Consider the following 24,121-nt stretch of genomic DNA (forward strand, 5'->3'; position numbering starts at 1 on the left):
GTTGTTGTGAATGTGGGCAATATAAAACAGTATTAATGTTGAATAACATTAGTCAGAGGGTGGTGAATCTGTGGAATTCTTTGCCACAGAAGGCTGTGGAGGCCAAGGCAGAGATAGATAGATTCTTGATTAGTACAGGTTATGGGGAGAAAGCAGGAGAATGGGGTTAGGAGAGAGAGATAGATCAGCCGGGTCTGCGCCGACCAGCCATCCCTGCACACTCACACAACTATACCAAGCCAATTAACCTACAAACCTGTACGTCTTTGGATTGTAGGAGGAAACCTGAGCACTTGGAGAAAACCCACGCAGGTCATGGGGTGAACGTACAAAGTCTGTACAGACAGCACCCGTAGTCAGGATCGAATGCTGTAAGGCAGCAACTCTACTGCTGCTCCTGCATGTTATATTAGAAAATCCCAGCAGCCACACATCAAAGCTTTTTTGAAATTCTTATATTTATTAGTGCATAAAAAATTCACTTTTTATAATCTCTGAAATATAATGTATGCATTTTTACAAGCTGTTATCTATTCAGTTTACACTTTGGGTTTTGGATAGAGCTTGGGCACAAGGGGTCTCTGTTTGGATTGCCGGCACCAAGGCAAGGTTTTTGAGCATATAGACCAACACCACCTTCACCCAGAAAGGGGCAAAGCTCAAATCTATTCTGGTCCACGCCTGCTCTGATCCACCAGCCTCACCACCCACGTGGGCTTTGCCAAGTCTTCCTTGTTTCTGAGTTCTGCACCTGGATTGGCATAATTCAAAATAATTTCAAAATGATGTACAAAATATTGCTTAGTACATGGGCCGCCCTAGTATATAAACATGCCTCCAACACACTTCTGCCCCACAGATGACTAAATTATCAACTCAAATCTTTTCTCACTCATGTGAATGTCAATAGATTGGTCACTAATCATCAACAGTGGACACAGAACTATCTCTCTGCATCTTATCTGTTGATCATTTCCCAGGGTGTCCCCTATGCAATATTACTTCAAGCTTCCCCCTCCCCCTTGTGAAATACATACTGTTATACTGCTCCATTATCCCCTTACACACATCTCCTCATCTGCATGGGCTCCTGATCAACACCTCACGAGTTGGTGACTTCATTATCTGACAGCCTTTTATCTCCTTTTCTCCATCTGCCAATCAAATGCCCCTCACCTGTATTCACCTATCACTTGTCTGGCTCCATGCCACCCCCACCTCTTGTCCAGCTTTCATCCCCCCCCCCCCCTCCCCCCACTATGATCAGTCTGAAGGCTCCCGACCCGAAATGTTGGCCAGAGATGCTGCCTGACCCGCTGATGAATGCAGCACCTTGTGTTTTTCTGTTTTACACATGGTTCTTAACATGTATAGGTCAGGTCAGGCAGCATATCTGGAGAATTTTTATTTTTATTTTAACATAATAATATAATAATATATCCCAAGGCAATTTATATGTGTGCTAGCAGGCATAATCTGATAACAGTTCATCTTTGTCAACTTAAATCACGCAAGTTAGTTGGGGCGACCCAAGTCCACTTTCCAATCCACTTTGTGTAGTTCTGTAGGTTCTGAATTTGCTCGGTCTCTCTCAGTATCGCTTGAAGTAGATGGAAATAACCTCCATGTGCCACAAAGCCCTGACAGTGAGAAGTCAAATCAAACACCAGATGACTGATGGCCTTCCTGTGGTTACTTTGAAGAAGGACGTGTCTTCATGAATGACGTTGAAACAAATGATAATTTAACAGACAGTGGAACGAGAAACAGATTTACATTGATGGTTATGATCCGTACATGATAGCGAACGGAGTTACAGCTGCAAGAAATAATGCCACGTTGTCTGTGAAATTCATCCGTAATAAAAAATAATACAATTCATATAGAGATATAAAAACAAATTTATTCTGTGGTAAGTGCTTACTTTGGATACCAGGGAGTAAGTGAGCATTGTATCGATGTGCTCAGCTTCATTACTGCTGTGAGGCAAGTGGGTCCTGTATCTGAATGAGCATTTTGTAAATTCCACCGTGACTGAGACCCCCCCTGACTGAGGTTACAGGGTCTGAAGGTGGAGGGATTCTCGTTATCTCCTACAATAGCGCTTACAGGAAATTCTTTGAACAGTCGATGATAATGGTTGCAACCTTGGGGCTTATGGAAAGATGACAGGAATGTACAGTGGAGATCCATGTGCCCTAGCCATGCCAACAATGACGTCTACCCTATGCTAATACCGTTTGCCTGCATTGGGCCTATATCCATCCACATTTCTCCTGTCTAAACACATACACAAATACCTTTAAACTTTGTAATAGTACCCACCTTGTTCCAAATATTCACCACACACTGTATGAAAAACTTACTCCTCAGATCTCCATTTAATGTCTCCCCCCTCAGCTTAAACCAGTGCCCTCATCATCTATCCCTTATCATACACTGTAAATGGCTCAATTGTAATCATGTGCACGTGTTGTCTTTCTGCTGACTGGATAACATGCAACAAAAACTTCTCACTGTACCTCGGTACACGTGACAATAAACTAACTAACTGAAACGAACTAACCTCTAGTTCTAGACTCCTTGGTGTGGGGAGAACATTCTAACTATCTCTAGATAATTTTGTAAATCTCTGAGCCTCCGCAGTCTCCTATGTTCCAGTGAGAATAAACTCAGCCTCTCCAACCATTCTTATTGGAGCCCTCCCTTGCTGGCACCATGTTGGTGAATCTCTGCTGTACTCTATTGCTACCATGTCCTTCCTGCTGTGTTCAACAGAACTGTACAAGATACTCAGTGCAGACTAAACAATGCTTTGTACAGCTGTACTCTTATACTTCATGTCTCAGCCTATGAAGGCCTGGCTCGCTGCAGCCTTGGACAAACCTTTTCACTATCAACAGTTCCACACGTTTTTGCATCAATGTTGCTCCCATTCCATCTGCCTGTCATCTCTCCCTTACCTGGTTCCACGTATTTAGTTTATGAAGCCTCTTTTGTTTCCACTTATCACACTCCAGCCTCTGTGTCCCCTCCCCCTGTCTGGATACATCTGCCTTTTCTCTCTCTATCTCTTTATCTGACCCTACCTAGCACTCTCACTTGTTCCACCTATCCCTGCCAGCTGCTGACACCCCTCACCCCCTCACCACTTTATATGGACTACTTCCCCTCCACAATTTCAGTCCTGGTTCAGGTCTCCATCCACAATGTCATCCATCCCATTGGCTCCACAGATGCTGCTTGACCTGCCTGGTACCTTCAAGAGTTTGGTTTTTCTGCTCCAGATTATGGCATCTTTTACCGTTTCATTCACTTGATATATTTAAATATCCATTAATCGTTATGTTAAACATACTGGGTGACTGAGCCTCCATAACTCTCACGATTCACTGCCCACTTGTTGAAGAACTTCCTCTCAGCCAAGATTAGCTGACTCCATACTTTGAGACTGTGCATGTGGACAGCTCAAACAGTGGAGTCATTAAACTTGCATCTATGCTTTCAAACTTCATTATCCCGTCTCTAAATCCTATTTTAAGATTCAATTTAAATGTGGAATGAATAAGTTTTACACAAAAAGCTTAAGGCTAACAGATCCAGATACATCTTGGGATTGTGCTGAACTGACCATCCAAATGGTCAGGTGCATGGCCATTCAGCTGGTTGAATGGTTACATTGCAAAGGAGGCCAATCCTCATTGGGGTGTGACAGGTCACCCCACCATACGACAGGTGACCTAAGCCTTTAGTTATTCACGGGGAGAGCCATCGCTCGGTAGACTTCCAGGACTGCACAACAGATACAGGTCCCACTCTTATCAAACCCAATTATTCATAGCATTAGAAGATTTTGGAAAGTGATGACATGGCCATCTTTATAATTAATCCATAATTAGCTGAGCCAAACACAGTCCGACATCCCCGAATGAAGGGAATATCAGTCATGCCTCAAATTACTGCAGCACTGCTGATCAATGCGGGCTAAAGATGACCACACCGAAATGGCACAGACTCCAGCTGATTCCCTGTCCTGATTTACTCTTCCTTTGATTGTCTGTATCAGGGACAATACTCCTGAAATTCTCACGGTATTTATATTTTCTGCCATAAAAGTCTTAAATGCAGAATATGCAAAGCAGGTGGCAAAAGCAGTGCAGTTATGTAAATAACATCAGCGAACCGACCGACAGTAGCGGTCCTATGTCCTCGGTCCTAGACAGAGGAAGCCCCGAGGATCAGTCGGTGACACTGCGGAGGAGAAGTTGGGGGGGTGGGGGGGGGGGGAGCTACTCATGGAGGAAGGGGGACAGTCCCATCTTCTCCATCAAGTTCCCATCCCTACAAGATTCCACAACCCTTTATTAATTGACCATCATTTCTCCCCCACCCTGAGCTGCCAGAGACTTCTCTACTGGTTAATTTTCTAATTGAAGCATTTGAATCCTATTGTGCTTACAAAAGTTATACCTTAAATTGGATTACTGCACAGTACAGAGCTAAAGGCTGCACATTTTTCTCTGACCCATCCCACCCCACCCCCCCCCTCCCCTCCCTCCCCCCCCCCTCCCCCACACCAGTTCAGACGACTGGTTATAATGAGACTTCTCCAGAGATGCGAAGGTTCTGTTCGTCCATTCTCTTCCGAACGCTCCTTCTCATGGCGTCAGCTCGCCTGTAGGGCTGGTTCCGTAGATCTGTGAGGGAGGAAGAAGCAATGGTGTGAGCCGTAGTGCAGAATGATGAGAGATCGCCAACACCTTCAGAAACAATCTATTCAATCCACATTACATGGGCACCAATTGTTGCTCTTACATGACCTTCAACACACAAAATCTATTTGAATATGCACAATTGACTGGCCAAGTAAATCACTAACTTGTAAATGACTGTGCGTAATATTCATTGTTTAATGTAGCTTAGACATACAGCGTGGAAACAGCCCCTTCGGCCCACCGAGTCTGCACCGACCAGCGATCCCCATAACTTACACTATCCTACACACTCTAGGGACAATTTACATTTATGCCAAGCCAAAGAACGTACGTTTTCAGATTGAATTAGGACTTTCTGGAACTCTCTGCCACAGAAGGTAGTTGAGGCCGGTTCATTGGCTATATTTAAGAGGGAGTTAGATGTGGCCCTGGTGGCTAAAGGGATCAGGGGGTATGGAGAGAAGGCAGGTACAGGTACAGGATACTGAGTTGGATGATCAGCCATGATCATATTGAATGGCGGTGCAGGCTCGAAGGGCCGAATGGCCTACTCCTGCACCTATTTTCTATGTTTCTATGTTTAGAAATAGATTCATAAATCAAAGAGTCTATGAGACAGCATGGCTCAGACACAATGTTATGATGTTAGGACACATCCCAAATACCTGACTACAAAATTGGGTTGCACTGTGGGGAGGTAGGGTGGTCAGAGGATGTGATGTTACAACAATCACTTACTTTTGTAAAGCCCTTCAACGTCACAGGAAATAGGAATGTTCCCAAATAAAATTTGCCACTAGGCAACATGGGGATAGTACTAGGCCAACTAGCCCATCAGAGGCAGGTCTAAAAGACTATCTTTAGAGATATCTTGAATGAGTTACTTAAGGAAAACACAGTGGGGCTACTGCCTCATAGCTCGGGCAACCTGAGTTTGTTCCTGACATCTGATGCTGTCTGTGTGGAGTTTTCCCCACATGCTCCCAATTCCAAAAAGTTGCTGATTGCTAGGTTAAAATCTGTGGACAGGAGAATTGGGAGGGGGGGGGGGGTTGATGAACTTGAGAGAGGGAAATAGGTGGGAAAACAGGACTGGATGGACCTATTTCCATGCTGGATGACTCTATGATTGGTGAGATTGCAGGGAGAGCTAGCATTGACTGAATGGTACGAATAGCCTCCTTCAATCACATAAGAAAAAATGAGATGAGAAATAGGCAAAGACTGAGGGAGGGAATATCAGAGCAGGGGAGGGGCAACTGAAAGCAAGGCTTCCAACGTGGAATGATTAAAGGGTTAAACATATGGAAACTCAGGACACCAATATGGTGAAGAGAGGACTATAATTGTCAGAAAAGACCGACATCAAAGTCCACGGTTTACAAAGACATCTGAATAGTACCAGTCACTATTGGGAAAAAGCACTCACTAATTACGTTAAAGAATCTCAGTAAATATACCAAACTTGACATTTTGATATTAAAGTTACTAATTTATTATTACTGATTTGTTATAATTATTTATATATAATTATATAAATATATATATAAAATATATTATAATAAAATATATTAAAATAAGTAATATATAAAATATATAAAGTATATTAAAATATATAATTGATTATAATTAGTTAATGAAGGTTTGCTGGTGCTACTCTGGAAGGTTTCAACTAGATTTGCAAGAGGATGTGATCCATTGCAAGAGTGAGGCAGGTGAGAGGCTGGAAGTCTCTGGAGTGTGGGAGGAAACCGGAGATCCCGGAGAAAACCCACGCAGATCACAGGGAGAATGTACAAACAGCGTACAGACAGCACCTGTAGTCAGGATTGAAACCCCGGTGTCTGGCGCTGTAAGGCAGCAACTCTACCACTGCGTCACTTTGCTGCCACTAACAGCGATTGAGATATTATAACATTTACTGAAACCTGGCTAAAAGAGGGACAGGACTGGCAGCTTAAAGTTCCAGGGTACAGGAGTTGCAGGCAAGATAGAAGGGGGGTGGGGGTTTAAAGAGGAGGGGGAGTTGCTTTCTTGATAAAGGGGAGCATCATGGCAGCCCTAGATGACATTATTGAAGGATTGTCCCAAGAGGATGCATGTGTGGAGCTGAGGTACAAAAAGATCACCTTGTTGGGCCCTAATGGAACTCAAGGCTCAAATATGACAGATCGCTGGAAGATGGATAGGGTTGTGAGAGAAAGGAATTTGAACTACTCCAATATAGTCTGGGAGTAAGGAAGCTTGGATGATGCGAGAAATTGAATCACTCATCAGGAAAAAGGAGGAGACATGGGTCAGGTATAGGTATTTGTGATCAAGTGTATCACTGGAGGAGTTTAGGGGAGAGAGGAGCATGCTTAAGAAGGAAATCAGGAAGGCAAAAGAAGGGCATGAAAGCTCTGGCAGATATTACGGAGAATCCAAAAATATTTTATGTATATGAAGGGAAAGATGGTAACTAGAGAGAGAATAGCATTCATAGCAAAAGGATTTGAGTATAGGAGCAGGGAGGTTCTACTGCAGTTGTACAGGGTCTTGGTGAGACCACAACTGGAGTATTGCGTACAGTTTTGGTCTACTAATCTGAGGAAAGACAGAGAAGGTTCACCAGACTGATTCCTGGGATGTCAGGACTTTCATATGACGAAAGACTGGGTAGACTCGGCTTGTACTCGCTAGAATTTAGAAGATTGAGGGGGGATCTTATAGGAACACTCTACCTTTGCACATTAGACAGGCCCCTTCACTGTCCATTTTCAAAACTAGTCTTAAAACCCTTTTCTATTCCTTGGCTTTCGACCCTGCATGAGACTTTGCTCCTGTTTTAGTGTTTCTATTGTTTTTATTGTTTTTACTGTCTTTTAATGTTTTCATTGTTTTGTTTTATGTTTATGATTAGTCATGTACAGCACTTTGTTGCAACAGTGGTTGTTTTTAAAGTGCTCTATAAATAAAGTTCAGTTCAGTTCAGTTCAGAAACGTACAAAATTCTTAAGGGGTTGGACAGGCTAGATGCAGGAAGATTGTTCCCGATGTTGGGGAAGTCCAGAACAAGGGGTCACAGTTTAAGGATAAGGGGGAAATCTTTTAGGACCGAGATGAGAAAAACATTTTCACACAGAGAGTGGCGAATCTCTGGAATTCTCTGCCACAGAAGGTAGTTGAGGCCAGTCCATTGGCTATATTTAAGAGGGAGTTAGATGTGGCCCTTGTGGCTAAAGGTATCAGGAGGCATGGAGAGAAGGCAGGTACAGAATACTGAGTTGGATGATCAGCCATGATCATATTGAATGGCGGGGCAGGTTTGAAGGGCTGAATGGCCTACTCCTGCACCTATTTTCTATGTTTCTATGTTTCTAATAGGGCCTCTCAGACATCATGGTGGCCATCATTGTGTGAGCCAGAGGAGATGGACAAGGTCCTCTATGAATATTTCTCCTCTGTTTTTACCATGGAGAAAACATGAAGACAAGGTAACTTGGGACAGTTAACGAAAATGTCTTGACGACGTCCAATAGAGTTATAGAGTCAGAGAGTGATGCCGTGTGGAAACAGGCCCTTCGGCCCAACTTGCCCACACCGGCCAACAATGTCCCAGCTACACAAGTCCCACCCGTCTGCGCTTGGTCCATATCCCTCCAAACTTGTCCTATCCATGTACCTGTCTAACTGTTTCTTAAACAATGGGATAGTCTCAGCCTCAACTACCTCCTCTGGCAGCTTGTTCCATACACCCACCACCCTTTGTGTGAAAATGTTAACCCTCGGATTCATATTTAATCTTTTCCCCTTCACCTTAAACCTCTGGTCCTCGATTCCCCTACTCTGGGCAAGAGACTTTGTGCATCTACCCGATCTATTCCACTCATGATTTTATACACATCTATAAGATCTCCCTCATCCTTCTGCGCTCCAAGAAATAGAGACACAGCCTACTCAACCTCTCGAAGGTAGAAACAAAATGCTGGAGTAACTCAGTGGGACAAACAGCATCTCTGGAAAGAAGGAATGGGTGACGTTTCGGGTTGAGACCCTTCTTCAGACTAAAGATAGAATGTAGTCGGAGACAGTAAGACTGGTGGGGGAACTGGGAGGGGGGGGTGTGGAGAGAGAGGAAAGTAAGAGCTATTTGAAGTTAGAGAAGTCAATGTTCATACCGCTGGGGTGTAAGCTACCCAAGTAAAATATGAGGTGTTGTTCCTCAAGTTTGCGCAGAAAGGTCAGTGTAGGAAAGGGAGGGGTAGTTAAAGTGCTGAGCAACCGAGAGATCAGGTGAGTTTAGACAGACCGAGCGGAGGTGTTCAGCGAAACGATCGCTGAGCCTGCGCTTGGTCTCGCCAATGTACAGGAGTCCACACCTGGAGTAACGGATACAGTAGATGAGGTTGGAGGAGGTGCAAGTGAACCTCTGCCTCACTTGAAAAGACTGTCGGGGTCCTTGGACGGAGTCGAGAGGGGAGGTAAAGGGACAGGTGTTGCATCTCCTGCGGTTGCAGGGGAAAGTACCTGGGGAGGGGGTGGTTTGTGTGGGAAGGGACGAGTTGACCAGGGAGTTGCGGAAGGAAGGGTGGAGATGGGAAGATGTGGCCAGTAGTGGGATCCCGTTGGAGGTGGAGAAAATGTTGGAGGATTATTGTCTGTTTGCGACGGCTGATGGGGTGGAAGGTGAAGACAAGGGGACTCTGGCCTTTTTATAAATGGGGGGGGGGAGTAAGAGCGGAGCTGCAAGATATCGAGGAGACCCCAGTGAGAGCCTCATCTATAATGGAAGAGGGGAAGCCCCGTTCCCTAAAGAATGAGGACATCTTTGATTACTTTTTATGGAAAACCTCATCCTGGAACAGTGATTGTTTGACGTACCTTACAAAGAGGCAGGCACAGCTGGGGCCCATGCGGGTGCCCATATCTACAGTACGCCTAGAATTTGGAGGAGTGGAAGGAGTGGAAGGAGAACTTATAACCATATAACCATATAACAATTACAGCACGGAAACAGGCCATCTCGACCCCTCTAGTCCGTGCCGAACACATAGTCTCCCCTAGTCCCATATACCTGCGCTCAGACCATAACCCTCCATTCCTTTCCCATCCATATAACTATCCAATTTATTTTTAAATGATAAAAACGAACCTGCCTCCACCACCTTCACTGGAAGCTCATTCCACAGAGCTACCACTCTCTGCGTAAAGAAGTTCCCCCTCATGTTACCCCTAAACTTCAGTCCCTTAATTCTCAAGTCATGTCCCCTTGTTTGAATCTTCCCTACTCTCAGTGGGAAAAGCTTTTCCACGTCAACTCTGTCTATCCCTCTCATCATTTTAAAAACCTCTATCAAGTCCCCCCTTAACCTTCTGCGCTCCAAAGAATAAAGCCCTAACTTGTTCAACCTTTCTCTGTAACTTAGTTGCTGAAACCCAGGCAACATTCTAGTAAATCTCCTCTGTACTCTCTCTATTTTGTTGACATCCTTCCTATAATTAGGCGACCAAAATTGTACACCATACTCCAGAATTGGCCTCACCAATGCCTTGTACAATTTTAACATTACATCCCAACTTCTATACTTGTTAAGGGTAAGGACCAGCTCTGCTAGGCGGAGAGTGTTGTAGACGGAAATTGGCTGGTTCTGCGTTCGAGGAAGAAATGGAGGGCTTTAAGACCCTCCTGGTGGGGGATGGAGGTGGAGTGTGATTGGATATCCATACTAAAGACGAGGGAGCGGGGGCCTCTACTCCCAATTCCTCCGTCTTTGCCACATCTTGGCCCAGGATGAGGAATTTGTGTCTACCTGCCATTTAAACCAGCATCTGCAGTTCTTTCCTACTCAACCTCTCCCTATAGCCCACACCCTCTAGTCCTGGCAACATCCTCGTAAATCTTCTCTGAACCCTTTCAATCTTGACAACATCTTTCTTATAACATGATGCCCACAACTGAACACAATATTCTAAATGCGGTCTCACCAACGTCTTATACAATTGCAACATGACCTCCCAACTTCTATACTCAATACTCTGCCTTTGTGATCACCTTATCTACCTGCGACTAGACCTTCAAGGAACTTGTACTCCTAGATCCCCCTGTTTTACAACATTACCCAGAGGCCTACCATTTACTATTTAGGTCCTGCCCTTGTTTGACGTCCCAAAATGCAACACCTCACACTTCTCTGCATAAAATTCCATCAACCATTCCTCCGCCCACCTGGCCAATCGATCCAGATCCTGCTGCAATAGTTCACAACCATCTTCACTATCTGCAAAACCACACACTTTTGCATCATCAGCAAACTTGCTAATTTTGCCCTGTATGTTCTCATCCAAATCATTGATGTAGATGACAAACAGTAACGGGCCCAGCACTGAACCCTGAGGCACGCCACTAGTCACAGTAGAGTATGAAGTGGATAAATCTCTGAGGCCTGATCAGATATAACCAAGGACACTGTAGCCCTGGCTGAGACATATGTATCATTGTTGGAGAGGAGTGAGGTGCCAGAAGGCTGGAGGGTGGCTAACCTCTGAAGGGCTGCAAGGGAAAGCCTGGGAATTATAGACCAGTGAGCCTAACATCTGCGATAAACAAGTTACTGGAGAGGATTTTGAGGAATAAGATACATATGCATTTGCATCGACAGGGGTTGATGCCAGAATTTTTTGGTCAATTTTTATGTGGAAGATTGTGTCGCATGAATTTAATTGAGTTTTTCCAAGACGTAACTAAGCGGTTGATGAGGGAAGATCTTTCAGCAAGGCATTTGATGAGGTTCCGCATGGTTGCCAGCTCCAGCATGGGATCCAAGGAGAGCTAGCCAATTGGATACATAATCGGCTGATCATCTGAAATCAGTACCCCGTTCCTGCTTTTTCCCCCATATCCCTTGATTCGTTAAGCTCTAAGAGCTAACTATAACTCTTTCTTGAAAACATCCAGTGAATTGGCCTCCACTGCTTAATGTGGCAGAAAATTTCACAGATTCACAACTCTCTGGGTGAAAAAGTTTTTCCTCATCTCAGTCCGAAATGGCCTCCCCCTTATTCTTAATCTGTGACCCCTGGTTCTGGACTCCCCCAACATCGGGAACATTTTTCCTGCATCTAGCCTGTCCAATCCTTTAAGAATGTTATATGTTTTTATAAGTGATGTGATGTGAGATGACCTGACCTCAACACAAACAGGGTGCATTCTGATGTATCCCACCCCAAACCCATACCAACCAGTCCTCAACTAAATACAACCCCTGCACAGTGCTCAACCCATTCATTGACGTTAATGTGAAAAGTGTAAAAAGTGTAAAGGAGTAGAGCAGGGAAAGTTTTTCACACAGTTTAGTTTAGTTTAGAAATACAGCACGGGAACAGGCCCTTCGGCCCACCGTGTCACGTCGACCAGCGATCCCATGCACACTGATACTATCCTACACTTTACAATTTGACAATTTACAATTTTACCTACCAATTACAGGTGCACAACCTTTTATCCGGAGTTCCGGAAACCGAAAAGCTCCGAAAACCGGACATTTTTTCCAGGATGTCGTCTGCACACCAAAGCTCGCGTTTGGCGCCAAACTTGACCCGAAACGACCCACGGTCAACCCAGGTCTGTATTACTGTAGCGGCTGCCTCCTCCCGGAGACCGGGGAGACACTTAAACATCTGTAAATCATTGCTTAAATGTTAGTCAGTTAGTTTGGAGGGCTTTTATGTGAAGAGAGGGGGGGTGAAGGGGGAAACTAATTCTTAGTCCCCTACCTGGTCGGAGAGGCGGGGAGTGGGCAATGCCTTACCGGGTCGCCGTGCAGTAAGCTCCGGAGCGCTGTGGCCGTCGACTCCCAACATCGTGGAGCTGGGGCTGCGGGCGTCCGGCCGCGGGCGGCGCCGGTTGTAGCTCCGACCCCGGCAACTCTACCCCTGGCTGCGCGGCGCTCCAAATCCAGCGCGGCCCGCAGCCCCAGCTCCGCGATGTTGTGTGTCGGCGGCCACAGCGCTCCGGAGCTTACCGCACGGCGACCCGGTAAGGCATTGCCCGCTCACCGCTGGTATCCCAGCGCAGCGACGCCGTCGACTCCCAACATCGCGGAGCTGGGGCTGCGGGTGTCCGGCCGCGGGCGGCGCTGGATTTGGAGCGCCGCGCAGCCAGGGGTAGAGTTGCCGGGGTCGGAGCTCCAACCGGCGCCGCCCGCGGCCGGACGCCCGCAGCCCCCATCTCCGCGATGTTGGGAGTCGGCGGCCACAGCGCTCCGGAGCTTACTGCACGGCGACCCGGTAAGGCATTGCCCACTCCCCGCCTCTCCGACCAGGTAGGGGACTAAGAATTAAAGTTTCCCCCTTCACCCCCCCCCCCCCCCCACCACATAAGATCCCTCCAAACTAACTGACTAACATTTAAGCAATGATTTACAATGATTCCCCGGTCTCCGGGGGGGAGGCAGCCGCTCCAGACATTTCAAGCCGCCCGCGCTACCTACCTAATCTACGCTAAAAATCTTCCATTCGGAAATCCGAAAAATTCCGAAATCCGAGAAGTGTCTGGTCCCAAGGCTTTCGGATAAAAGGTTGTGCACCTGTAGCATATAAACACTGTACGTCTTTGGAGTGTGGGAGGAAACTGGAGCACCTGGAGAAAACCCATGCAGTTCACGGGGGAACATACAAACTCCATCCAGACAGCACCCGTAGTCAGGAAGGAACTCGGGTCTCTGGCGCTGTGAGGCAGCAACTCTACCGCTGCATCTCCATGTCGCCCAAAGAGTGTTGAGTGCCTGGAGCGTGCTGCCAAGGGCAGTGATGGAGGCTGATATGATAGGGTGTTTAAGAGGCTTTTAGATAGGCACATGGATATGCAAGGAATGGAGAGAGATGGGTCGCGTGCAGGTAGATGAGATTAATTTATCTTGGCACCAACATTGTGGGCTGAGAGGCCGATTCCTGTGCTGTGCTTTTCTATGTTCTATGTAATTTATTCTCAACAACCAGCATGGCACGCAGCAAGGTGGCGGTAGAGTTGCTGCCTCACAGCTCCAGAGCTGGGTTCAATCCTGACTATGGGTGCAGTGTACAGAGTTTGTACGTTCTCCCCAGTTTTGGGTGCTCCATTTTCCTCCCACACTCCAAAAAACGTACAGGTTTGTAGGTTACTTGGCTTTGGTATAATTGTAAATTATCCCTAGTGAGTGTAGAATAATGTTAGTGTGCAGGGATCGCTGGCCGGTGTGAACTCGGTGGGCCGAACAATCTATTTCTGAGCTATACCTCTAAACTAAACTAAACTATACCCATGTCCATGATCAATCCTCAGCTCCATGCCCACGACCCAGCTCCCATGCTGACATACATGGCTCATTCCTCAACACACATGCCCCATCCCAACAGAAACTCACTATCAGCACCAAACCCACCAAGATCCACCACTAATACACATCGCCCCAATCCCAGTGTGTGATCCATGCTGAAGTCTGACGGCCCATCTGATACATGTCCAGTTCTGATGAAGTGAAGAGACTGGCTGGGATTCCAGAGCTAATGTTTTGTCTACTTTGCGGTCACAGATACAGTACAGTGACAGAGGGTGCAGCTTACCTGGAGTGCCCAGCTGGGTGGGCTGCAGGCAGCGAGAGGGGAGAGCAGAGAGAGGACAAGCAGCACACAGAGGCGGGAAGCAAAGCCGGCGACAGTAGCAGCCCCAGCGACAGGCAACGGCACAGAGTGGCTGGCAGGCAGGCAGGCAGGCAGGCAGGCAGGCAGGCAGGCAGGCAGGCAGGCAGGCAGGCAGCAGAAACACAGCATCAGAAGCAGAAACCACAGAGAGTTACAAAACATCGCCGCCAAACACAGCAATCCACAAAGGCACCCATACAAGTAGCACCTGATTAAATATGGTGGAATAAACACAAGGTGATGCAAGGTAACTGCCATTCAGACATGACCTGTGAGCATCAGTGTTCAGTTGGTGAAGGGTGGATCAAATATCACATCTCACACCATCCCTGCCTAATGAAGAGATGGCAGTTTTATAGACGTCTTAAATTCTATTTGTTCCTTAGTCAGAAAATGTGCAAACAGTGATTGATGTGATAACCATGCCAACTCTTGAACTATTGAAATGAATGGCATCAAGGCAGATGAGGTGGATGCAGGAGTGGCATTTAGGAGGCACATGGATATACAGGTGATGGAGGGAATAGGGTTATGTGTGCAGGCAGATAACAGTTTCAGCATTATGGTTGGTTTCAGCATCATGTTTGGCACAGACATTGTGGGCTGAAGGGCCTGTTCTTGTGTTGTACTGTTCTATGTTCTAAAAGCACGTTAGACCAATGTCTAAAAAGGGAGGGAGAAAACATTTGCCGTGTTGTCCACAGGCTGCAGTCTGAAGACAATTCCCTGCAATCCTTGGAGCAAAAGGAGGCTGAGGGGTGATCTTACAGGCCATGTATAAAATCGGGGCATACATAGGGTGATTACCCAGAAAAGGAGAATCAAGAACCAGAGGACATAGGTTTAAGGTGGGAGGGGAAAGATTGAATACTAATCAATGTTGGGCGAGTCCAGAATCAGGGGGCCACAGTCTTAGAATAAAGGGGAGGTCATTTAAGCCTGAGGTGAGAATAAACTTTTTCACCCAGAGAGTTGTAAATTTGTGGAATTCCCTGCCACAGGGAGCAGTGGAGGCCAAATCACCGGATGGATTTAAGAGAGAGTTAGATAGAGCTCTAGGGGCAGGTGGAATCAAGGGATATGGGGAGAAGTTAGGCACGGGTTATTGATTGGGGACGATCAGCCATGATCACAGTGAATGGCGGCGCTGGCTCAAAGGGCCGAATGGCCTCCTCCTACACCTATTTTCTATGTCTATGTCTAACCTGAGGGGCAACATTTACCAGAAAGGATCCTATGCTGCCAGTGGGGGTAGTTGAGGTAGAAACTATAACATTTGAAGACAATTGGACAAGTATATGGATAGAAAGGCTTAGAGGGAAATAGACCAAACACGGGCAAATGGGACTAGATTAGATAGGGGATCTTAGTTGTTGTGGATGATTTGGGTGAAAGGGCTTGTTTCTGTACTGCCTAGTCCTGTCAGCTGCCTGCTTTACTGATCCTATGTATTGAGACCCAGCAGTCTTCTAACAGGTCCTGAGATTCACATTCTTCTATTATTGAGCAAATTGCAAAATGCTTGACCTACAGGATCTTACGTGGGGGTTTTGCAAACAAACACAGAGCTATTTCAGCAGGGAATAATTCTGCTCTCCATTCATTGTCTCCAGAATGAGGTCTTCAGTCCTTGCACCACTTGTTGGATGCTTCACCTGGTCAGGTCACCAGCTGAAATGTACTTAGTAATCTCATCACAACTTGTCCCTTTCTTATACAGTTCCCCTTTCTCTTCTGAAGCTGCTGGCTTGAACTGGAGTAAGGCTTCCCACTCGCCTAGCTCCCCGACTCTGTAACAAAGAGTCACAGAGTAATGCTGCATGGAAACAGGCCCTTCAGCCACCAAACCACCTACTTTGGCACTGATCCCATCCTCATCCCTGTTTCTCTGCCCTTATTCTCACCAACCCCTCCCCACCTACCCTTCACTAGACTCCACCCCTCACCTACACACCAGGGACAGTTTACAGAGACCAATTCACCAACCAACCCACGTTTTGGGGAGGCAAGGAGAAACCAGAGCACCTGGGTGAAACCCATACAGAGAGAGTGTGCAAACTCCACACAGACAGCACCTGAGGAGACGTGGCCAAATATAATGGATGTTACTAACTCCCTAGCAGAAACATGAATAAGTCTAGCTTCCCCCCCCCCCCCCCCCTGCTTAAACAATGATGAAGCAAGAGTCAACTTCAAGGTGTGTGGAATTCTGTCACCATCAGCCTCATAAATACTGAAAAGCCTTGAGCAGATGTTGTTGGACACACAGAAGGCCCAGGAGGTGACTCATTTTTAAAATGTGTGCTGGGATTTCTGGCCTTTTACTACATTTCCCTGCATGGAACCTTCCTGTGCACTGATCAGCCGCCTGCATTTTAACATTATAAACAGTAAATGCAAGCCCAAGGAATGTACATGTACTGAAAGCACTTCTGGTTGTCCGGAGATCATGAAAATAAATACAAGGTTCTCCTGTGGTTTACCATTCCCTAGTGCTGACCTTTCCTCCCCTGCAATTGGCAAATAATCTGCTTTTCAAATAAGGAGCAATCCTGTTGTTAGGTAACCACAAACAGCAAGGCTTAATAGGTTAATTGGCTTCTGTCAATTGTCCCTTGACTGGAGGGTAGAACTAGTGTATGGGTGATTGTTGGTGGGTGTAGACTCGGTGGGCCGAAGGGCCTGTTTCCACGTTGTATCTCTAAACTAAACTAAAATTAAGTAAATCATTAAACTATTTCTGTCAGTGAAATGTTAGAGTCATACAGCGTGGAAACAGGCCCTTCAGCCCAACATGCTGACCAACTACACTAGTCCCATCTGCCTACGTCTGACCCATATCCCTCTAAAACACAATTGTTTTAATTAATACAAATATGATTCATGTTCATAAGTGAAAGGAATAGTATAAGACGATTCACCCCATCAAGTCTACTCCGCTATTCAATCGTGGCTGATCTATCTCTCCCTCCTAACCCCATTCTCTTGCCTTCTCCCCATAGCCTCTGACATCCATACTAATCTGTGTCTAGTGTGCAACTCTAGGATGATTTTTTTTGATATTATGGTAAACACACAATGACTTCATGAGGTATTTAGGCCTATTGTCGTAGTTTGATAGGACTTGTGATGATAGGTTGATCTAACATGAAATCAGCTGAAGAGTACCACAGTAATTTCATTGGATTGACTGTGTGGACCTCAGTAGTGAAATGGCTTGTTGCGTTTACATGCAGGATGTGATGACTGGATGATCTCAGCCCCTGATGCAATGGGACTGGATGTGATAACAGAACAGCTGAGTTACCAGTGATGGTACGGAGGCCACTACGGTGGGCTGTCGTCAGTAAACGAGGCATCGTACAAGAGTCGAGACGAGCGTTTGCCAGTCCGTGCTGTGAAGGGAACAGTCTTCAATGCTGCCCAGACGTGGTCCAGCGAGAGGGGACACGAAGAGGGGGAGCGGGAGGGGGGGGCGAGGGGGGGGAGAGGGTGGCAGATGTGGAGCAGGAGGAGGGGGAGTGGTGGGAGGGGGAGAGGGGGGAGAGGGTGGCAGAGGTGGAGCAGGAGGTGGGGGGGGGGAATGGTGGGAGGGGCAGAGGGGGGAGAGGGGGAGGGGGGAGAGTGGAGAGAGGGGGAGAGGGGAGAGAGGGGGAGAGGGTGGCAGAGGTGGAGCAGGAGGGGGAGGAGTGGTGGGAGGGGGAGAGGGGGGAAATGGTGGCAGAGGTGGAGCAGGAGGGGGAGGAGTGGTGGGAGGGGGAGAGGGGGGAGATGGTGGCAGAGGTGGAGCAGGAGGGGGGAGTAGTGGGAGGGGGAGAGGGTGGCAGAGGTGGAGCAGGAGGGGGAGTAGTGGGAGGAGGAGAGGGGGGAGGGGGAGAGGGTAGCAGAGGTGAAGCAGGAGGGGAGGAGTGGTGGGAGGGGGAGAGGGGGGAGAGGGTGGCAGTGGTGGAGCAGGAGGGGGATGAGTGGTGGGAGGGAGGAGCAGGAGGGAAAGGCAGGGGGAGAGGGAGGAGAGGTAGGGAGGCAGTGGTGGGAGAGGGGAGCAGGAGGGGCAGTGAGGAGTGGTGGGGAGGAGCAGGAGGAAGGAGAGGGGGAGAGGTGGGAGAGGGGGAGTAGCATGATGGGGGGGGGGGGGTGAGAGAGATAGAATGAGCGAGAGAGAAAAGATGAAGAACAAGATTTTGAAGCAGATTAATATTTAGAAACAGTAATGAAGAAGAGGGAGGTGGGTTTAAAAGAAGAGAAAAAGGGTAGAGGCAAAAGGCAGGAGGCAGGAGGGGAAGAGACAAGAGCAAAGGCAGACAGTGAGAGTTGCAAAGGCCGTTTTCAGCTAAACTGATCCATCACTGAGTGAGACTTATTCTCAGCCCACAAGTTTGTGACAATAATTCTGTTACAACAGTGAGGAGTTTGCATGCTGGCATTCTTCACACAACCATCCGGTGGCCATAACGTCACTATGTTGATGGTGGCAAAGGAGATATGTCCCTGCCCTGGGCACCACCCTGTGGGCACCACCCTGTGGGCACCCTCCTGTGGGCACCACCCTGTGGGCACCCTCCTGTGGGCACCCTCCTGTGGGCACCCTCCTGTGGGCACCACCCTCATGTGGGCACCACCCTGTGGGCACCCTCCTGTGGGCACCCTCCTGTGGGCACTACCCTCATGTGGGCACCACCCTGTGGGCACCCTCCTGTGGGCACCACCCTCATGTGGGCACCACCCTGTGGGCACCACCCTGTGGGCACCCTCCTGTGGGCACCACCCTGTGGGCACCCTCCTGTGGGCACTACCCTCATGTGGGCACCCTCCTGTGGGCACCACCCTGTGGGCACCACCCTGTGGGCACTACCCTCCTGTGGGCACCACCCTGTGGGCACCCTCATGTGGGCACCACTGTGGGCACCCTACCTGTGGGCACCACCCTGTGGGCACTGTGGGCACCCTCCTGTGGGCACCCCACCACCCTGTGGGCACCACCTCTACTGTGGGCACCACCCTCCTGTGGGCACCACCCTGTGGGCACCACCCTGTGGACACTACCCTCATGTGGGCACCACCCTGTGGGCACCCTCCTGTGGGCACCCTCCTGTGGGCACCACCCTGTGGGCACCACCCTGTGGGCACCCTCCTGTGGGCACCACCCTGTGGGCACCACCCTGTGGGCACCACCCTGTGGGCACCCTCCTGTGGGCACCCTCCTGTGGGCACCACCCTGTGGGCACCACCCTGTGGGCACCCTCCTGTGGGCACCACCCTGTGGGCACCTCCCTCTTGTGGGCACCCACCTGTGGGCACCACCCTGTGGGCACCCTCCTGTGGCACCACCCTCCTGTGGGCACCACCCTGTGGGCACCTTCCTGTGGGAACCCTCCTGTGGGCACCACCACCCTGTGGGCACCACCCTCCTGTGGGCACCCACCTGTGGGAACCCACCTGTGGGCACCCTCCCGTGGGCACCACCCTCCTGTGGGCACCCTCCCGTGGGCACCACCCTCCTGTGGGCACCCACCTGTGGGCACCCTCCCGTGGGCACCACCCTGTGGGCACCCTCCTGTGGGCACCACCCTCCTGTGGGAACCCACCTGTGGGCACCCTCCCGTGGGCACCACCCTCCTGTGGGCACCCTCCTGTGGGCACCCACCTGTGGGCACCTTCCTGTGGGCACCACCCTGTGGGCACCACCCTCCTGTGGGCACCACCCTGTGGGCACCTCCCTCTTGTGGGCACCCACCTGTGGGCACCACCCTGTGGGCATCCTCCTGTGGGCACCACCCTGTGGGCACCCTCCCGTGGGCACCACCCTGTGGGCACCACCCTCCTGTGGGCACCTTCCTGTGGGAACCCCTCTCCTTTGGGCACCGCTGCTTTGTAATTGTCCAGAAATGTAGAAATGGAGCTATCTGTTGCAGTGCAATGCCCCACCTGCCTGACAGTTGAATAAGATAATGTCGTGGGAAGAGATTGTGGGTTCTCTTGGTTAATAATACATCTCAATATTCATTCCATCCAGCATTAAACGCAAATCAATACCAACTGGCACACCGAAAGATAAGGACTTTAAAGATGATTTTACCACCGGGTGGCGCTTCGATGGCAGCCTCGCCAACAGCCTGTCTGTCCTTTTGTCTTTTTTTTGTTATTATTAGTGTGTTTAAAAAGTTTGTATTAATGTTCTCTGGTTTGTTTTATGTGGGGGTTGGAGGAGGGGGTCGGGGGAAACTTTTTTTCAATCTCTCACCTTGCCGTAGATATGATTGTTTTCTGGGTCGTATCTCCGGTCGCTCTACGGCCTAACATTGTGGAGCTGGAGGCCTTGCTCGGGACTGACTTTGTGCCCCGATGTGGACTTAACATCGGAGCCAATCCCTTGCCTGGGATTGACGCTCCAGCCACGGCCTGCGGACTTTAACATCAGGAGCTCGCAGTCCCGGTTAAGAGACCGATGTCGGAGGCTCCAAAAGCCGCATGACGTTCAACAAGCCCCGACCTGGGATCAGATCGTCCGGCGCAGGGAGCTGACATCCCCCCGATGCAGGAGCTTGATCGCCCCAATGAAGAGGCTCGCCACCGACTACGGGAGTAAGATCGTCCCATCAACTATAGCTTAGAGGCCCCCGACCACTGGAGGACAAAGAAGGGAGAGATTGAACTTTTTTTCGCCTTCCATCACAGTGTGGAATGCGGAGGAGTCACTGCGGTGGATGTTTATGTTAAAATGTATTTTGTGCGTTCTCATGCTTTTTATTAGTACAGGCAAAACAAATTCCTCATATGTTGCAAAACATACTTGGCTAATAAAGTATGATTATGATGATTATGATTCGTTTTAATAGTTCAGCAGTTTAGTTTAGAGATACTGCACGGAAACAGGTCCTTCGAGCCCACCGAGTCCGTGCCGACCAGCAATCCCCCTACACTATCACTATCCTATACACATTAGGGACAATTTACAATTATACCGAGCCAAATGACATACAAACCTGTACATTTTTGGAGTGTGGGAGGAAACCGGAGCACCCGGAGAAATCCCACACGGTCACAGAGGTAACGTACAAACTCCTTAAAGACAGTAACCGTAGTCAGGATGGAACGCGAGACTCTGAAGCTGTAACTCTACAGCTGCACTACCATGCTACCCTTATTTTTTTTAGTTTAGTTTAGTTTTTAGTTTAGAGATACAGCGCGGAAAAAGGCCCACAGAGTCCACACCCACCAGCGATCCCTGCACATGAACACAAGCCTACACACAAGGGAGAATTTACACTTATACCACATATACAAACCCAAGCCAATTAACCTACAAACCTGTACGTCTATGGAGCATGGGAAGAAACCGAAGATCTCGGAAAAAACCCACGCAGGTCACAGGGAAAACATACTATTTTACTTCGGAGTCACGTGAGTGACTACGTGAAGAACCCCGCCAGAACGCATGCGTGCCATATCGCTTTCACGCTTGCGAAACGACAGACGGGGTGGAGCGTTCCCCCGCAGCGGTAAGTTTGAAACCGCGACCTGCAGGTAAGTGACTTACTCTGCGGTAGTTTTTTGTTCCCCGCGCTGTTTTACACAGGGGGGAAGCTGGACAAAATAGTGTCCACAAGTGCTGCGAGTGAAGCTGGCTGGGGAGGACCGCGAAGTTGCGGGAGCCAGCAGCAGCTGAAGGCACAAGCCCCGTAAGTGGGATCAGCTGTGCCGACTTTTGGTCCCGCGCCGGCCAGAACACCACGGCCGGGCAGGAGACTATTCAGAATGGGGCCGTCGACTTTGACAAGTCGAAACGGCAGGAGGCGGGGTGGAACGACGTTCCCCCGTAGCGACAGTTTAAACCTGGACCTGCAGGTAAGTGAAACTGCGGTATTTATTCTCCCCATACTGTTTCACAGGTGGGGAAACATGGAGAGCTGTGCAAACAACGGCAGGCGGCACAGGAATCACCCGTAAGGGAACAGCTGTGCCCGACTTCGCTCCCGCACCGGCCAGATTAAACACCATGGCTGGGCGGGAGACTATACAGAATGGAGCCGTTGGCTTTGTCAAAACGGCAGGAGGAGGGGTAGAAGGACGTTCCCCCATAACGGCAAATTTTAAGCCTGGACCTGCAGGTAAGTGATACTGCGGTCTTTATTGTTCCCATACTGTTCTACAGGTGGGGAAACATGCACAAGGCAAAGAAGTCGACCAGAGCTGCGACAAAGCTGGCGGAGGAAGACCGCGGAGTTGCGGACGCCAGCAGCGGCCGGCGGCACAGGAATCACCCGTAAGGGAACAGCTGTGCCCGACATCGCCCCCGCACCGGCCAGATTAAACACTGCTTCTGGGCGGGAAGGCAAGAAGAAAATCAAAAGAGTCGTTGACTGATGAGTCCGACTTTGAGCAGCCGCGAGCGGCCGGCGACTGTGAGCGCTGGAGCCGGTTGGAGCGGCTTATGGAGCAAAAGCTCCAACATGACAGACTCCGGGAGATGGAGTCTAGTCACCGTGGGGATATAAAAAACACCCACAGCAGCACCTTACGTAGGGCTGCACAGTGCATCTCCCTCGTCAGAGGGGAGTACTGGGGGGTCAATTCTGGGCTGACCCTGAAGAGGGGTTTTGACGAACAAAACTACAAGTGTGCAGGGGGTGCAGGAAGGCAAAACTACTGGTCATGGTGTCCAAATACATACAGCCAGACCACGATGGATACCACTGCAAAAATACTTGGGACCAGGAAACTGCGTATCCCTGAATGTTCCAGTCGTGGAAATAGCATCTGGAAACATGTCGGAGCAGGACTTAGAAAAACTTTGGGGCTCATAAAGGCGACAACATTAAGGATCTCCTACAGCCAAAGACAGCACCCTTATGCACCCACCAGCAGAACAAGAGAAGCTGGTGAAAGCTCAAAGGCCAGGCATACAGGACAGCGGTCTTTCAGATCATAGCCCCGACCGGCCTTCCTGGAAGATGCGCAAACCCCCAACCCAAAAACAAACCCAGACACCGGCGCCTCAACCTCCACGTAGACTACACAGAAGAAGCAAACTTCCACTGGTAACAATGGAGGTAGGTGGGTCTGGTCCCTTACAAATTATAGGAAGAGTGGATAATACACATATTGGTGGGAGATTACACTCTTTTGGATACATGGGGTATATCAACTACAGACCTAAGCAGTATCCAGGGATATACCATTGAATTGTGCAACACGATTGGCTGGAATTTGTGTCTTATATCTTTACCAAAAACAAAATAGATGGTGACAGTCGCATCATCATCGAATTGACCAAATTGAATACATTGTACTATATATTCAGTACAAAATGGGAACTGGTAACTGCTAAAGAACTGATTTCCAAAGGCTACTCCATGGCTAGCATCGACTTAAAAGATGCTTACTATTCAGTGCCTACACGGACTGATCACAAACGTTATTTTTAAAAAATTCAACTGGATGGGGCAGCTCTGGCAGTATAGAGCTCTACCAAATACATAATCATATGATCATACTAATTGTGGGCATAACTTTGGAGTTGGCCAAACTAGCTGTAACAGCCACCATACAATTGGGTGAAAACTGGGGTTATCATCCATCCAGTTAAATCTAAACTAACGCCTACCAACATAATGGATTATTTGGGGTTCACTATTGACAGCTCACATGTCGGTGACTTTACCAAAGGACAAGGCTACAGTCTTAACTGAGGCCTGCAACAACCCCACTGACATCAGTGAACCGTCTATCAGATTGGTAGCAAGGGT

At 48.6% G+C, this 24,121-nt stretch overlaps 1 protein-coding gene and 1 long non-coding RNA gene across 4 annotated transcripts in view; both read right to left on the reverse strand.

The window, feature by feature from the left end:
- Nucleotides 1-439: 439 nt before the first annotated feature.
- Nucleotides 440-4,523, reverse strand: LOC116982113. Its single transcript, XR_004414351.1, has 2 exons — nt 1,978-4,523; nt 440-1,125 (listed from the first exon to the last, which is right to left on the reverse strand). It is a non-coding gene; the product is annotated as an uncharacterized LOC116982113 (long non-coding RNA).
- Nucleotides 4,524-4,569: 46 nt separating this feature from the next.
- The window catches only part of fmnl1 (formin like 1), a 295,202-nt gene continuing 275,650 nt past the window's right edge, over nt 4,570-24,121 (reverse strand). Inside the window, exons 27-28 of one of the 3 annotated variants that reach the window (XM_033035439.1) lie at nt 17,683-17,794; nt 4,607-4,697 (exon numbers count right to left, since the gene is read on the reverse strand). In XM_033035439.1, coding sequence (XP_032891330.1) covers nt 17,703-17,794 — 92 coding nt within the window. In that variant the 3' untranslated portion in view covers nt 4,607-4,697; nt 17,683-17,702. Of the gene's footprint in view, nt 4,698-17,682; nt 17,795-24,121 lie in introns of all 3 variants that reach the window. The other 2 variants (XM_033035438.1, XM_033035441.1) reach the window with 2 other exon arrangements.

Source organism: Amblyraja radiata, chromosome 16, assembly GCF_010909765.2.
Source record: "Amblyraja radiata isolate CabotCenter1 chromosome 16, sAmbRad1.1.pri, whole genome shotgun sequence".
NCBI classification, from domain to species: domain Eukaryota; kingdom Metazoa; phylum Chordata; class Chondrichthyes; order Rajiformes; family Rajidae; genus Amblyraja; species Amblyraja radiata.